This window comes from Perognathus longimembris, chromosome 3 (genome assembly GCF_023159225.1).
Source record: "Perognathus longimembris pacificus isolate PPM17 chromosome 3, ASM2315922v1, whole genome shotgun sequence".
In the NCBI taxonomy this organism is placed as follows: domain Eukaryota; kingdom Metazoa; phylum Chordata; class Mammalia; order Rodentia; family Heteromyidae; genus Perognathus; species Perognathus longimembris.
In genome coordinates, this window is record NC_063163.1 from 104,170,480 (window position 1) to 104,185,163 (window position 14,684).

A 14,684-nucleotide genomic window follows, 5' to 3' on the forward strand; every position below is an offset into this window, starting at 1 on the left:
GGATTTCAGTATCTCAATTAGCACTTCCCTTAAGTACTATTTTTTCTTTTTATTTGCCCATCTCTCCCAGTGGACTGTGAGCTTCCTATGAGGCTATCTTATTCATCGCATGACTAACACAGTGCTTAACTCAGTAAGTTTGTTGGATGAATAGCTGACTTAACTTCTCCCTTCGTTTCTCTTCTTTTAACCATGAGAGACTTGAAAAATGTTCATTGATCAAACATTGTTAAGATGAACAAAAGTTCATGGATAAGAGTATGGGACAGCAGAGCTCCAGGGGCTCAAGCCTGTAATCCTAGGTCAGAAGTCTGAGATCTGAGGATTGCAGTTTGAAGCCAACTTGTAAGACTTTTATCTCCAATTAACCTGCAAAAAGCCAAAAGTGGAGTTATGGCCCAAGTGGTAGAGTACTACCCTTGAGCAAAAAAGCCATGTGAGAGCATGAGGCCCTGAGTTCAAACCCCAGTTCTGGAAAAAAAAAATCATAGACAAGTCCCAGGTGTTGGCCAGGTGTTGGTGAAGGAAGAAACCCTGCATAAAACCTCACGGAAGAAGCAAGGCACCAGTGGCTTATACCTGTAATCCTTGGTATTTAGGAAGCTGAGATCTGAAGTTCAAAGGCAGGCCAGGCAGGAAAGTCTAAGAGACTCTTCTCTCCAAAAAGTAAAAAATGGAGCTGTGGCTCACATGGTAGAATGCTAGAACACAAAAGCTCAGGAACAGCACCCAAGCCCTGCACACAAAAACAACAACAACAAATAGAAGTTAGTGGTAAGGGCCAGGAAAGGCCTGTAAACAGCATGCTGTTGAAGCCCAGAGCAGAAAAATCACTGTAAACTAAGGTCATAAGCTCAAAACACAAGAGTCTTTCAACTCCCTAGAATTGTAGGTGCAAAAAATTTGTATGTAAATGAATATGTGTGCTTTTTCTGGGTCCATAAATTCTCAAAGGGATATAAAGCCCGAAAAGGTTAACAATCAGTATAAGGGATTCTTTCATGTATGCCAGTTTGGTGCCTGTATCTAGGCAGCATCTTCAGAGGGAGAGTTTTCATTCATGGCAGCTCCGTCTCCTCCAGGTATTTCCTTCGAGCCACCATCAGCCGCCGCCTCAATGATGTTGTCAAAGAAATGGACATTGTCGTTCACACACTCAGCACATACCCGGAGCTGAACTCTTCCATCAAGATGGAAGTGGGGATTGAGGATTGCCTGCACATTGAGTTCGAGTATAATAAATCCAAGTAAGTATCCTGGACCTCAAGATTATAGAATAAGTATTTAAGCTGAACTGGACACTGTAATTCTAGCCATTCAGGAGGCTAGTATCTAAGGATCACAATTCAAATCCTTCCTGGGCAAAAAACAAAAAACCAAAACCAAACAACAACAAAACACTCCATGACATTCTTATGACATTCTTATCGCCAGTTAACCAGAAAATGCTATAAGTGGAGTTGTGGCTGAAGTGGTAAAGTGTCACCCTTGAGCAAAAAAGCCAAGTGAGAGCACAAAGCTCTGAGTTCAATTCTCAGTACCTGTACACACACAAAAAATAATTTGAGACAAAAAAAATAGTTGATGGAGACATGCACCCCACTGCATCATAGAGATGTGCTACAAGGAAAGAAGAAACACAGAAATAATATAGTAAATGCCTGCAATAGATTTGTTCCAAAGAGATGGACCTGGAAATTGAAACTTCTCGTTACTTACAATATACTACCTTAAGAGATATTCTAGAGTTAAACATCCCAAGATGCCTTTAATGTCAGTCCAACTACCTTTTAGGTTGTTTTAGATTCCATGTATAGCTGTTTCCTTCTGCAGATAAGAATAATCACAGAACACAATTGCATTATGATTTGTTTCCTCTGTGTCTTTAGAAATCACAGTGAAGAAAACAAACATTTACAATAGTTTGCTGCTTCCTCCTTGGACTAAAATGAGTTGTAGTCAAAAATACCCAATCCATTTTTATAAAGGTCTTAAAAACAGTTTTAGGCAAGGTGCCAGTGGTTCATGCCTGTAGTCTTAACTTATTTAGGAGGCTGAGATCTGCCTCCTGGGACAGAATTAATATGTAAGACTATCTTCAAAATAACCAGCAATAAAACCAGGCTGAAAGCATGAGTCAAGTGGCAGAGTGCCAACCATGCAAGTGTAACACTCTGAGTTTAAACTTCAGTATGGGCAAAATAAAAACAAAGAAAAAACAACTTTTCTTTTAACTGGTAAGCTGGGAAACTGTATTTTGTTGTTGTCATCTGGTGTGTGTGTGTGTGTGTGTGTGTGTGTGTGTGTGTGTGTGTTTAAACTGTGTTTATTGGTAGAACACCAAAATATTTAACTACTTGTAAATCACAAAAGTTTCTGGAAGTCTGACAGTTTCAAAAACATCTTTCTTTTAAATATAGTCTGTCCTTGAAAATGTTTGGAAATCAAATATACAAAAGTAAACAGAATATTCTACTCACAGAGATCTAAAAAAAGGAGTGTATAAGCCAGGTACTGGTGACTCCCGCCTATAATCCTAGCTACTCAGGAGGGTGAGATCTCAGTTCAAAGCCAGCTTGGGCAGGACAGTCTGTGAGACTCTTATCTCCAATTAACCATCAGCAAACCAGAAGTGGAGGCTCAAATTGGTAGCGCACGAGGCCTGAGCAAAAAGAGCTTAGTGACAGTGACCAGGCTCTGGATTCAAGCCCCACGACTGACCAAAAGAACCCCAAAAGGGTACAATTATAGTCTCACTGTGGTGCTTCCCTGCCCTGCCCACCACGCCCAGCCCCAGACTACTGTCTACCCAAGGCTGAGTAATAGAAACTGATCTAGATGGTTGCCTTTGCAGAAGTTGGAAACAAACATTTTCTAAGCTAAGAACATACTTAGTACCTCGAATAGATATGAAGTTATTTTCCCCCACTCTCGGGCCTGAAGGCCAGTATGACCTGGAATAAACCATTTTGGCCTATCCTATCTGAAGATCAAGATTGAGGTACTAAGAGGGAGGCCAGTTTGGGCCTGACATGGAAATTGGCTTCTTTCCATTCTCCTCTCTGGGCATTGTATGGTCATATGAGTCCACTAATGTGCCAGGCACCTGCTAAAGGCAACAAGCTAGCAGAAGATGTCCACTTATCTCCTTAGGTCTGCAGCCTTCCTAATAGACTAAGAAGGGTGCTGAAACTCTTGGAGAACCCCATCTGAGGACTAGGAATCTAGATTTACCTCCTGTCTCTGCCCCCTCTCACATCCTAGTCAGATGGTCAATTCTATTATAACTCCCTTTTCTACACCTGTCATACAAGGAGGCTGAATTCTGAAGTTTCTGCCAGTGTTTGTCTCCACTAGGCTGAGCACGCAGAGCTCAAGCCATGCAAGCAGAGCCCAGAGTGCAGACACTGATTCCAAGGGGGATTCACCCATCTCCCTCTACTGTTTCTGCCTGGCCTGTCCAGCTCAGAGCAAATACACCTGTTTGTTGTGAGCTGGTAAGGCCCAGTTCCCAGAAGACATTATATGGAGAACAGGGAGGAAGGGAGAGACCTGGTTTGTAGGATTGGCCTCTCAAACATAAAGTAAAACACAGACAATTTTAAAACACAAATGCCAAAGTATGTGTTGGTGAGACAAGAACAGACACATACATATAAATGAGTGCAGTATTATGTAGGATAGATGTCCTTTGAGCAGGCTGTGGAAGAATGGGAATCACCCAGATTTGGGTAAAGGATATTAGGTAACTCATTCTACTGTGGCAGCAAGGGTGGTGGGGGGGGGGAGGGGCGGGGAAGATGGGTGACTGCACGGCAAGTACATCTTCTACCAGCAATGGGCAACCCTGGCAGCATGCTTTCTGCTGAAATGGGCCAGGCACAGCACCACCACCTTACTTCCTCCACTTTTCTACTCTCCAGATACCACTTGAAAGATGTCATTGTAGGGAAGATATACTTCTTGCTGGTGAGAATCAAAATCAAGCACATGGAGATAGACATCATCAAACGGGAAACAACAGGCACAGGCCCCAATGTGTACCATGAGAATGATACAATAGCCAAGTATGAGATCATGGATGGGGCACCAGTACGAGGTGAGCCTCTTGGTCTTCTACCACACCTTTGGTTCCAAGCCCTGTACAGAATTTGGGAAGAGGGGCTGGGAATATGGCCTGGTGGCAAGAGTGCTTGCCTCATATACATGAAGCTTGGGGTTTGATTCCTCAGCACCACATATTTAGGAAAGGCAAGAAGTGGAGCTCTAGTGGCGCAATCGGTTAGCGCGCGCAGTCCTAATACAGAAAAGGCCAGAAGTGGCGCTGTAGCTCAAGTGGTAGAGTGCTAGCCTTGAGCAAAAAGAAGCCAGGGACAGTGATCAGGCCCTGAGTGGTCAGTCCTGAGCCCCAGGACTGGCAAAAAAAAAAAAAAAAGACAGAATTTGGGAAGAGCTTAAGAGTTAACATTGTTGACATGAAATACCCACTAACTTGTGATTTCTCAGTCTCTGCATTGGGGAGTCAATAAGGAAGAATAGGAAGGTTGAATCTGAAAGTATAGTTCAGTGGTAAAACTTTCTGCATGAGGCCCTGGGTTCAGTCCCCAGCACCACCGGGAAAAGAGGAAAAAGGAAAGTGGAGTTTCTGGGACTTTAGGCTGCAACTCCATCTTTAACCACACTTCCATATTGAATTTATATACTAAACTGATACTTGACTCTCTGATGCTGTCATTTTTCCTGCACAAATGAAATTGGGTACCAAGAAGATACAAAGCACAGATAATTGAGATTATTTATATTTAGACTACATTATAGGTTTGGCCTTTCCCAGTAGAATTACTGCCCTAATTTTGTTCCCTGTATACTAAGAAAGATGCAGTGTTAAGAGCTAAAAAGGATCAAAAGTATTGTGCACTTGGATTCTCTGGTTTTCCACATGAGAGAAAGCAACAGATTTATTCACAAGTCATAAATGGGTTAATGTAGAATAAGGACCAGAATGAACATTTCCATGTTCTAGACCCTCCCTTGCCCCACTAATCCATATTAGATCAGGGATGTATTGTAGATTGTGCTCTAACTTGGATGGAGGGAGGCGATGTCCTAATTGCTGAATGACTATCTTCCCTGGCATTTGACGACTGCCTGTTGAAAACCTAGTAAGTAGGCACATTGCGTGTGCCCAAAGATGCTTAACAACAGCATCCCTATCCTGTTCATATTCATTTACTCCCTGAGGTTTTTCTGCAGTAAGATAGGAGGAGACAGGCAAAAGATACCCACTGGGGTAAAACTGGAGAAACCCAGTTTTTCTGCAGCAGCTGCTAGGAGACAGAGCACAACATACAAAAGGCAGAAGCCTTTGCTTAGTGCTCTGTGCCTTGTTCAGCTGGAACCTCAGAAACAGAGCTGGTATGAGACGGAGTGGGGGCACTTTGTCCCTTGCCTTGATTCCTGCCTCACCCCCTACAGGAGAGTCCATCCCCATCCGGCTCTTCCTGGCAGGGTATGAGCTCACGCCCACCATGCGGGACATCAACAAGAAGTTCTCCGTGCGCTATTACCTCAACCTGGTGCTGATAGATGAGGAGGAACGGCGATACTTCAAGCAGCAGGTGACTGCCCCCCGTAGACCCTCAAGATGTCCTGGGGACCACACAGAAAGAAAGAACATCCTTTCCAGGGAAGGACAGACTCCATTTAAACAGACTAAGCAAAGAGAGGGAGCTAGTCAGTCTATACTACTTGTTATTTTAGCAAGAGATAGAAATATCAGGTTATCCAAAATCCCATAGCAACTTCCCACTTGATACCTGAACCACAGCAGGGACAAGAGGTAGAGGCAGCTCCTGCTTTAGGGAGAGATCCATAGAGGAGATTCTTGCCCAAGATTCTCCAGGACTAAGGGGGGAGCTCCTAGAAGCCCATTCCCAAGCCTTCCTCTCAGGTTTCCTGTTGCCCCCCTCAATCCTGCAGGAAGTGGTGCTGTGGCGGAAGGGGGACATCGTGCGGAAGAGTGCATCCCACCAAGCAGCCGTCGCCTCACAGCGTTTCGAGGGCACCGCCTCCCTGGGAGAGGTGCGGACCCCCAACCCACTGTCAGACAACAACGGCAGGCAGTAGGCCCCGGCCAAGAAGCTGGCTGGGCTGTGACCCAGCATCTCCATCTACCAAACACCAGCGGCCGGGGGAGGGGGAGGATGGTGTTGGCTCAGCTGACCGTTACTTGCAATCTTGAAAACAAATCATGTTTTTTGACTTCAATTCTTTTCTCTGAAGAACATAAAGGGGCACTGGATTGGGAAGCAGTCTCCCTAAGATTCTGCAGCTCATGTGGGGAGGGGGGGACTAGAGAGAGGGAGCATCTAGGAAGCTAGTCTCTCCTGGAAAAGAAGAGCCAGCTTTCCCCTGGGCTGCCTGGTGTCTCAGAGGAGAGGTGCAAGCATGCATCCTTGGCTCCTGGTTCTCTGGGCTTCCTGACACAGGATTTGTGTGTGTCCCTGGGGTGCAGAGCTGCCTGCAGACCCCTGGGTAGTCATGTCTTACACTCCCCTTGACCATCCTTGAGGTAGCAGCAGGAGGAGGAGTTGGGCCTGTCCCATCCTAAGTAGAGAAAGACACTCAAGATCAGGAAGCTATCTCTCTGAGAGTCTCAGATGAGGTGCTTTGAAGATTCCACAAGCCACCTCTTTGGCCTATTACTTCTGGGAACCAGGGACCTCTCTTCTCCATCTCTTTGGGCTTGTTAGGAGCATCCTGGAGCAGAAACAAGTGAAAGGGCCTGGAACTGACCATCTCCTCACCCATAAGAAATGTCTGGGCACAGGGGAGCCTGGGGCCAGTGACACAATAGCCGGGAGAATGAGGAAAGAAGGACAAGGCCTGGCAACGTGTCTTTCCTGATCACGTGACTCCATCTGGAAATCCTAAGGCCTGGGCTGTGCTAGGGTACTGCTGTGTTCCCCAAACCCTAAGCATGATGGTTGTCCCCTTTAAGCAGATATCCTGGGAGGGCCTAGGATCATTTTGCTTCCCTGAGTGGACTCTTTATCACTCCCAATCCCCCACTTAATGTCTGGGAATTAGGGCTTAGTTTCAAATACGTGGAAATGCTGTTCATTATTCTCACATGGCTAGCACCTTCTTCCCTCTACTTGCAAGTTAAGGGAGGGAGATTAGGGCCACCCACAGAGGACTCTGCAATCCCCTCAGAATAATTCTGCTTGCCAAATTACATCTTCATCTTCACCAATTCACTGACCCAAGCTTAGGACCGTTGGTATTTTTGTTGTTGAGTAACACAATTAGGAAAGTTCTCCTAGATACTGTTACCTTAGGGGAGAGGCAGTTCTCTCTGTTGCTCTGTGCTTGGGCCTACAGTAGCAGAGGTGTAGTAGTAAAGGTATTTACTGCCTGCCCTGCCTCATCTGGGAATGGCAAGAATGACTCTCCTATTGGCCTCTCTTCCCTTTATCTAAAACCAAGCAGACTCCACTGGCCAATGAGTACAATAGGTGATGATCTGTGTTATTGCCAATTTGCAAAGCAGAGCTTTGGTTGTTGTGTTGTCTCTCAGTGTGGAAAATGGGTGTCCTTTTCCCTCAGAAAACAGTGCGAGCTTGGGCCTTGGCTAGACAGGAATCATGGAACAAGGTTGAGGCTTAGGGAGACACCAGTTACACATAACATAACTGGGTGCAGCAGAGCCAAGGAAGGCAAAGGCTTCCCCCGTGCTAGACCCCAAGTTCAGGTGCGACATACAATCCCTGTGGAGCAAGATCATCCATCCAGCTGCCTTGGATTATGGAGGCTGGGGCTTAAGTGTATGAGGGAGCCAGGTCCAGTGGTGTTGCCCTTTTCAGAGCATGAGGTTAGGCTCCGGTGTGCCTCCTTTTAATAGCTAGTAGTCTAATTGAAAAGCATTTGTCAGTTCCTCTGCTTCCCAACTGACAACACAAATTCATTCACCATTTTTCCTAACATCCTAAACCTTCCTTCTGGGAGAACTAGAAGAGACAGAATTTGCTTTGTTTCTCTTGAGCTGTGTACAGCTAGATCTAGTTGTCTGACTCTGCCTCTGTTCTCATCTATTCTCTACCAACTGTGAAAGTGAGGGGAGACTCCTGTCCCCCTCCTTTAAGGTCCTCAGACCTGGGAGTGCACAGGTACTAAACCAAGCAGTGCAACTTGTAATTACGCAGCTGCAGTGTTTACATGTTTCTTAATGTGTTGTCTTTTCAATGGCTGTATTTTAAAAAGAATACTTGTTTTAATGGTCTCTCTAATTAAAGGAAGCCCCTGTGGCTTTAGAGGCATTGTGCTCCTGGTCCACCAGATTCTGTGGTCTGTCTTACAATGTCCTACCTCTGACACTCAGGGAAAGATTCTCACCCCAACTCTCCCACAGCGCCTGCTTTCTCAGTAAACAGCTCCCGATAAGCAAGGATGAGCACCTGTTTTCTATGAGTGCATGGCTGGAAAGCAAATGTAGGTTTTACCTCTATCTGGCAACTTACTCTAAAATCCATTCATGGTTTAAACCTCTGTAAGACCCAGAGGACTTCAGAGGGTGGTGAGCAAGGCTGGTTTAGAAGGTCCAGAAATGCATTTCAGTGCGTGTTACAAGACCAAGGAACTCAACCCTACATTGTGCTATTTGCTAAGTAAATACCAGCAAGGATAGAGGTAGATGGGAGGAGCTCCCTCTATTTTTCCAATGGCCAAAGGAGTAGCCTGGGTGTAAGAGATGTGCAGGAGTACTCTGCCACACCTGATGGTGAGGTGTTGTTTGCTTTTGATAGTACAGGGGCTTGAATTCAGGGTCTTGTGTTCTCACTTGCCTTTTTCACTCAAGGATGGCACTCTATTACTTGATCCATACTTCCACTTCTGCCCCACCCCCCCTTTTTTTTTTGCTGGATAATTGGCAGACAAGTCTCACAAATTTGTCTGTATGGGTTGGCTTCAAACCTTAATCCTCAGGCCTCAGCCTCCTGAGTAACATGGATCACAGGTGTGAGCCTCCAGCACCGGGTCCCAGTGAAGTTTTAGAAGAAAAGTTTTCAACTTGGATATCAAACATTTTATTGGGGAAAAAAAGTAACAAACCACCTTTGTGCATGATCCCAGGTGAATACAACAGGCAAACTTTCTCTTATTAAAGCCTGCCTGCCTTCTTGCTTTCCTTTCCCTCCTTCTTTCCTTCCTCTCTTCTTGCTTGCTTGCTTGTTTGCTTGCTTGCTTTCTTCTTTCTCTTTTTTGTATAATAGCTTGTCCATTCCAACAGCAGTGCCTCAGCTAACTTGGTTCCTTTTCCTCCAGGCTCAAAATAAAATCAAACTCTTCTACCAGAAGCAAAAGGGAGTAAAAAGAAGAAATAGGTTTATTCCTGAACATGGAAGTGAATGCCAGGCTCCAGCAGGTTTTTGGTGCCATACTATATCAGGCAGCTATTCATTCAAAAATGATAGAGATCTTTTAAAAGTGCCAAGCAGTTGGAAACTGGGTACACAGGACATCCTCCCTCAAGTGAAGACACTGATTCAAAGAGACTTACTACGTGCCCAAGTTAGCTAGTGAATGTGAACTCATGGAGGTAATTCTGATGTGTGGATAAGGGAAAGGGCCCACTCTTACCTTGGGTCAGGGGCTGAATTGAGAGTCTCTGCCGAGTGAAGAGAGCCATATCTTTTAAGGGGCCACCAGTAGTTTTGTGAGCCTGGTAATAGGTTTTCAGCTCAGCCAGGGAGATGAAACGCCTCATCATCCGAACAAACTGTACATCCACCTATGTGACATCAGTGTGTGGGCCAAAGATATATCTAACCAGGCTCTGCCCAAGACTTAGGAAATGGTCTTGTCATGTTGCTCAGGCTGGCCTCAAATGCTTGGGCTCAAGCAATCCTCCAGCCTCCACCCCCTGAGTGCTGGGATAGCAAGAACCTTGCGCCCACGCAGGGTTTTTGGCTGTTTGCAGGAAGCGCCTAGGGATAAGGCTGCCAATATTCTGTTCTAATGACCCAAATCAGTATATCCTCAATTGAGCAAGACTTGGCTGTGTTCCTTGTACCCTACCCTTCTCTCATCATCCACTTTTCCCTGCTCACAAAATAGAACAGGAGTCTTTACCATGGACCATTTGGGGTTGTCCTCTTTGCTGGATGGATCATAATGAGGATTGTTTTTCTCAAACTGCGTGTGATCTGGGTAAGCCTCCTTTACAATCTGCAACCAAATCCAAAGTTTCCCATCATTTCAGCTCCATAGCCAACCATTAATACAAATCTAACACTTATTCTTACTCTACCTATTTGTACCCACCTCCCTTGCTCTACAGTGCTCATGTCTAAACATAACATTACAGCCTAGGGAAAATACAGTTAGGACATCAGCCTTGCTTTTATTTTACAGTCTTACAGCACGTTCTAAAACTAAAAAGTAACGATTATTACTACTAATAATAATTTAGATAGGAGAAGCTGCCACCAGGGTTACTTCTGAGGGAGAGACAAAGGCAAAGAGATGGAGGGAAGTGTGTGCTAGCAGGGTCTGAAATATAAGCTAGACTTATTCGGGTCCTCATCATACAGAAAGGGAACAGGAAAGTCTTTTCTTTGTTCCTGGGAAGAAAGACACCTCCTTTCATCATCTATCTAATCTATATCCCTTAGATGGGTCTCTCTCAAGAAGGAGAGTCTGAATCCACAACCTAGCCACCTGACCTTCATGAGTCCCACGATGCCTGGCTCTTTGCAGTTGCTATGGTAGAAAAAGGCTTCTTCCTCCAACTTCATGGCTCTCAGGAAGTTCCGAGCCTGATCCAAGGGAGAAGACAGGATTATCCTCCCTACCAAAGCTTGCAAGTGCCAGCTCTGGGGAATATATATATTTATTTATTTATTTTAAATCTCCCTTTATTAGATCACTTTTTCTGTTTTTCAATCTCCTCCCAACTCACCAGTTTGTCCCTTTGCCAAAATATCCAGTCTCATGCTAGGACACTGGCCAAAACTAGGTCACTTACAGATTTCATACCATGTATGTAATTACAGTAGTTAAAAAACATTTTCAGGTTAAGGTTCTGGGAAAACAGCTTTGGCCAAGAGGAGAAGTAGGGAGACATTTACCTGACCCTAAGTCTCAGGAGCCTTGCACCTAATCCTCTTACCTGGTAGTTTCGAACACCATCCCAACATGCTGTCTGCTTGGGCTGTGCTTTGAGATCTTCAATGCCAAACTAGGCAAGGGGAAATAAAGTCATTCATTAAATCACCAAAGTCAAGGCCAACTGGTAAGCATTTATGGAAGTTTCCTCCCTACCACCAAAAAGTGCTATAGGCTCTTAACAGAAATGTGTAGTTTACAAGGAAACAGCTTCACAGAACCAATGAGGTTGAATGGATTTAAGCTCTGGGTTACCTGGATGTCTTGAAAATTAAAAGGGATTAGCTGAATAGATAATCCAGATGATAATCTCTTGGTTCCTTGTATTCATCTTAGGAAATATTATGTATTTCTTCTCTCATATTTACCCAAGCTGTTACTAAAATGTTTCCATGCACTTCTTGAATATATACCAAATGTAAATCGGGAGACACATAAGGTAAGCACCTGTAATTTCATCATGGAGGATTAAGAATTCAAAGACACAAGAAGATTGTGAGTTTGAGGGCATCCTGGGTTACATAATGAAACTCCTATCTCAAAATAAGAACAAAAAATTACAATAAGATTGAAGCTGGCAAACTAACAGGATCTAACCCCATACCTGGTCTTACCAATAAAGTTTTACTTGAACACATCCAGCCCTGTTTATGTACTATGGCCGCTTTCTTACCATAAAGGCAGAGTTTCAACAGAAACTATAAAACCCACAGGCCTACAAGAGTTCCTATCCTGCACTTTGCAGATGTTTGCCAAGGCCTGCCTCGATAGAATCTAGTTACAACGCAGATTAAGCTTGAACATGCCTAATTTGAATATCTGAAATCCAAACTGTTCTCAAATGTGCCAATATCAAAGTTTTAGATTCAGACATTTTGATTAGGTATGTTCAACATGTAAACTTGCCACACATATTCCACAAAGTAAAAAAACAAAAAAACAAAAAACTCCAAAATGTGAAACACATCTGGTCCCAGGCATTTTGGCTAAAACTCAGCTTGTAATTGATGATAATAAATGCTTCTGGCTTTATTCATTTTTATCTTCCCCACCTTTCAAAGGTAAGCTGGTGGTGAACCCCTATGTAGTTTCACTTTTCATTTAAGAAATAATAGCACAAAGGATTTGTAGCCAGGTAGTCTCACCTTCACATCTACGCCTTTCTCTAGGCGGCTCTCTGGCTCTGACTTCATCAGCCAGTACTTGCTTACATTGTTCCCACCAGTTTTAGAGGCTGAAGTCTTCTGAGGGCTAGAGTTTTCCTCTTTGGGCTATGCCTTATCTGAGTTTGAAGTTTTGGAACGTTTTCCTGAGAGTCCCTTCTTATCTGCAATAGGAATGCAAAAAGCAAAGATCATGAGACAGGCATTGGTGGCCCATGACTACAATCCTAGCTACTCAGGAGGCTGAGATCTCAGGATCATTGTTCAAAGCCAGCCCCTTTAGGAAAGTCTGTGAGACTCTTATCTCCAATAAACTACCAAAAAGAAGTGGAGCCTTGGCTCAAGTGGTATAGCACTAGTCTTGAGTAAAATAAATAAATAAATAGCTCAGGGATAGTGCCCAGGCCCTGAGTTCAAGCCACAGGACCAGACCTGAAAAGAAAAGATCATGTCCCATGACCCTTGCTAGAAGGTAATGTGCTATCATGGAAAAGCTTAGCCTTTCTTGTCATACCTTGATTCAAATCCTGGATGGTAGGAGCACTAGCAGTAGTAGCACCTTAGTCTGACACACGAAACTTCAGTTTATCTATGAGGAAATGGGCAGGAAAACCTGCCTAACTGGATATCCCTGGATTATCAATTCTACGAGGCAAGCTTTCCCATCCTCTAAGCTAAACTCAAATTCTACCTCCCTTTCATGGCCTTCTCCATGATTCTTTCCTCTTATTATAGTCCAGTTTCCCAGACTTCACTTACACCTATTTGCATGTCTGAGGTGGTCTCAAACATTTTCTTTTGGAGAAGGAATTGTATTTCTTTTATCTTCACTTTTTAATCAGTTCTTTTTACTTTAAAATTTTAACTGATAGGTAAGACAAGAAAATTGTACAGGGGCTGGGGATATGGCCTAGTGGTAAGAGAGCTTGCCTCGTATACATGAGGCCCTGGGTTCAATTCCCCAGCACCACATATACAGAAAACAGCCAGAAGTGGCGCTGTGGCTCAAGTGGCAGAGTGCTAGCCTTGAGCAAAAGGAAGCCTGGGACAGTGCTCAGGCCCAGAGTCCAAGGCCCAGGACTGGCCAAAAAAAAAAAAAAATTGTACATATCAATGTGATTCCATGAGACATCTAGATACATGTACAGTGTGTAATGTTTCAGTCAGGTTGAAGCATTCATCATTTCCTTATAGGGACGACATTCAAAATCCTTTCCTGCAGCTTTTTAAAATGCACAGTATATTTTCTATACTCACCTTACTGTGCAATAGTACAACTGAACTTAGTATTGCTATTAGCCATTGACTGGCTTCTCCCCATCTCTCCCATTCTGCTCAAGTCTTCTGGCCTCTGGCAACTCCCTACTCACAACTCTTCCAGGAGATCAACATTTTTGTATTCTATATAGGAGGGAGACCATATATATGCTATATGACTTTCTATGCCTTGCTTATTCACTTAAAATAATAATCTCCAGTTCCATCCATGTTGTCTTAAAGGAATTACATCCTTTACCTCTGTATCTTCTACTTCTACTCCGTATAACAAATAGTGCTTGATAATTGTAGTTTGAATGAACAAGCAAGACGAAGCTTGGAGGGAAAAGAAGATAAAAGATGGGAGGAGGATAATGAGTGATGATGGGATAACAAAAGCTTTCATCTACGACCAGGGAATAGAAAATGAACACTTTTGGGGGAGAGAGGAAGGGCAAACTGTCCTCGAACTCCCAATCCTCCTGCCTCCATCTCCCTGGTTGCTGGGGTTACAAGCGTGCACCACTGTGCCCCGCTTAAATGAACAGGACTGAACTGGCCTCCAAGAAATGTTCTTCAATAGGGCTGACTTTTTTGCAGTCTCAGGGCACCTCACCTGAGCTAGCAGTTCCAGCCTGCCTCTTCCGGGGTCTCGCCATGGTCCCTGCGCTCTGCGAGGGGCTGACGGGCAGAGGTTCCCGGAATCAACCGGGAGATGCAAGGAGCAGCTCAGCTGTCCTCCAGAACCTGCACGCAGCAAAATGAAGGCAACGCGAAGTTTAAAGGGACTTACTTGCGAAGAATCAAGACAACAGTGCTTAAGCCCGTCGAGACTTTCCCCCCTGTAATCTGTGATATATCTGTGTCGCATAACCTCACCTAAACTCTCTCCAGTTCTTGGCAACGTCCTCCGCTCTAGCAGCCACGCTTCCCGCCTCACACAAACTCAGAATCTGCGCAGGCGCAGATTTCCGCCCGGCGGCACGACGCCCGAGGTTATGTGGACTACAGAACTTGGTGATGCCTGCCCCTCCGCAAGGATTTCTGGGAGTTGTAGTCCTCTCTTCCTAGAAGCATGCCTGCAGCCAGACAGTGAGG

At 44.5% G+C, this 14,684-nt stretch overlaps 2 protein-coding genes across 2 annotated transcripts in view; one reads left to right on the forward strand and one right to left on the reverse strand.

The window, feature by feature from the left end:
* The window catches only part of Vps26b (VPS26, retromer complex component B), a 28,522-nt gene extending 20,185 nt beyond the window's left edge, over nucleotides 1–8,337 (forward strand). Inside the window, exons 3-6 of the mRNA XM_048343642.1 lie at nucleotides 1,083–1,247; nucleotides 3,924–4,099; nucleotides 5,476–5,618; nucleotides 5,980–8,337. Of these exons, the coding sequence (XP_048199599.1) occupies nucleotides 1,083–1,247; nucleotides 3,924–4,099; nucleotides 5,476–5,618; nucleotides 5,980–6,126 (631 nt within the window). The 3' untranslated portion in view covers nucleotides 6,127–8,337. The remainder of the gene's footprint in view (nucleotides 1–1,082; nucleotides 1,248–3,923; nucleotides 4,100–5,475; nucleotides 5,619–5,979) is intronic.
* A 733-nt stretch (nucleotides 8,338–9,070) lies between these two features.
* Nucleotides 9,071–14,601, reverse strand: Thyn1 (thymocyte nuclear protein 1). The gene is given in 8 exon segments (XM_048343643.1): nucleotides 9,071–9,347; nucleotides 9,640–9,790; nucleotides 10,132–10,227; nucleotides 10,725–10,817; nucleotides 11,171–11,239; nucleotides 12,312–12,493; nucleotides 14,203–14,333; nucleotides 14,466–14,601. Coding segments are annotated over 7 exon segments (681 nt in total). The 5' UTR covers nucleotides 14,246–14,333; nucleotides 14,466–14,601; the 3' UTR covers nucleotides 9,071–9,300.
* Nucleotides 14,602–14,684: the final 83 nt, after the last annotated feature.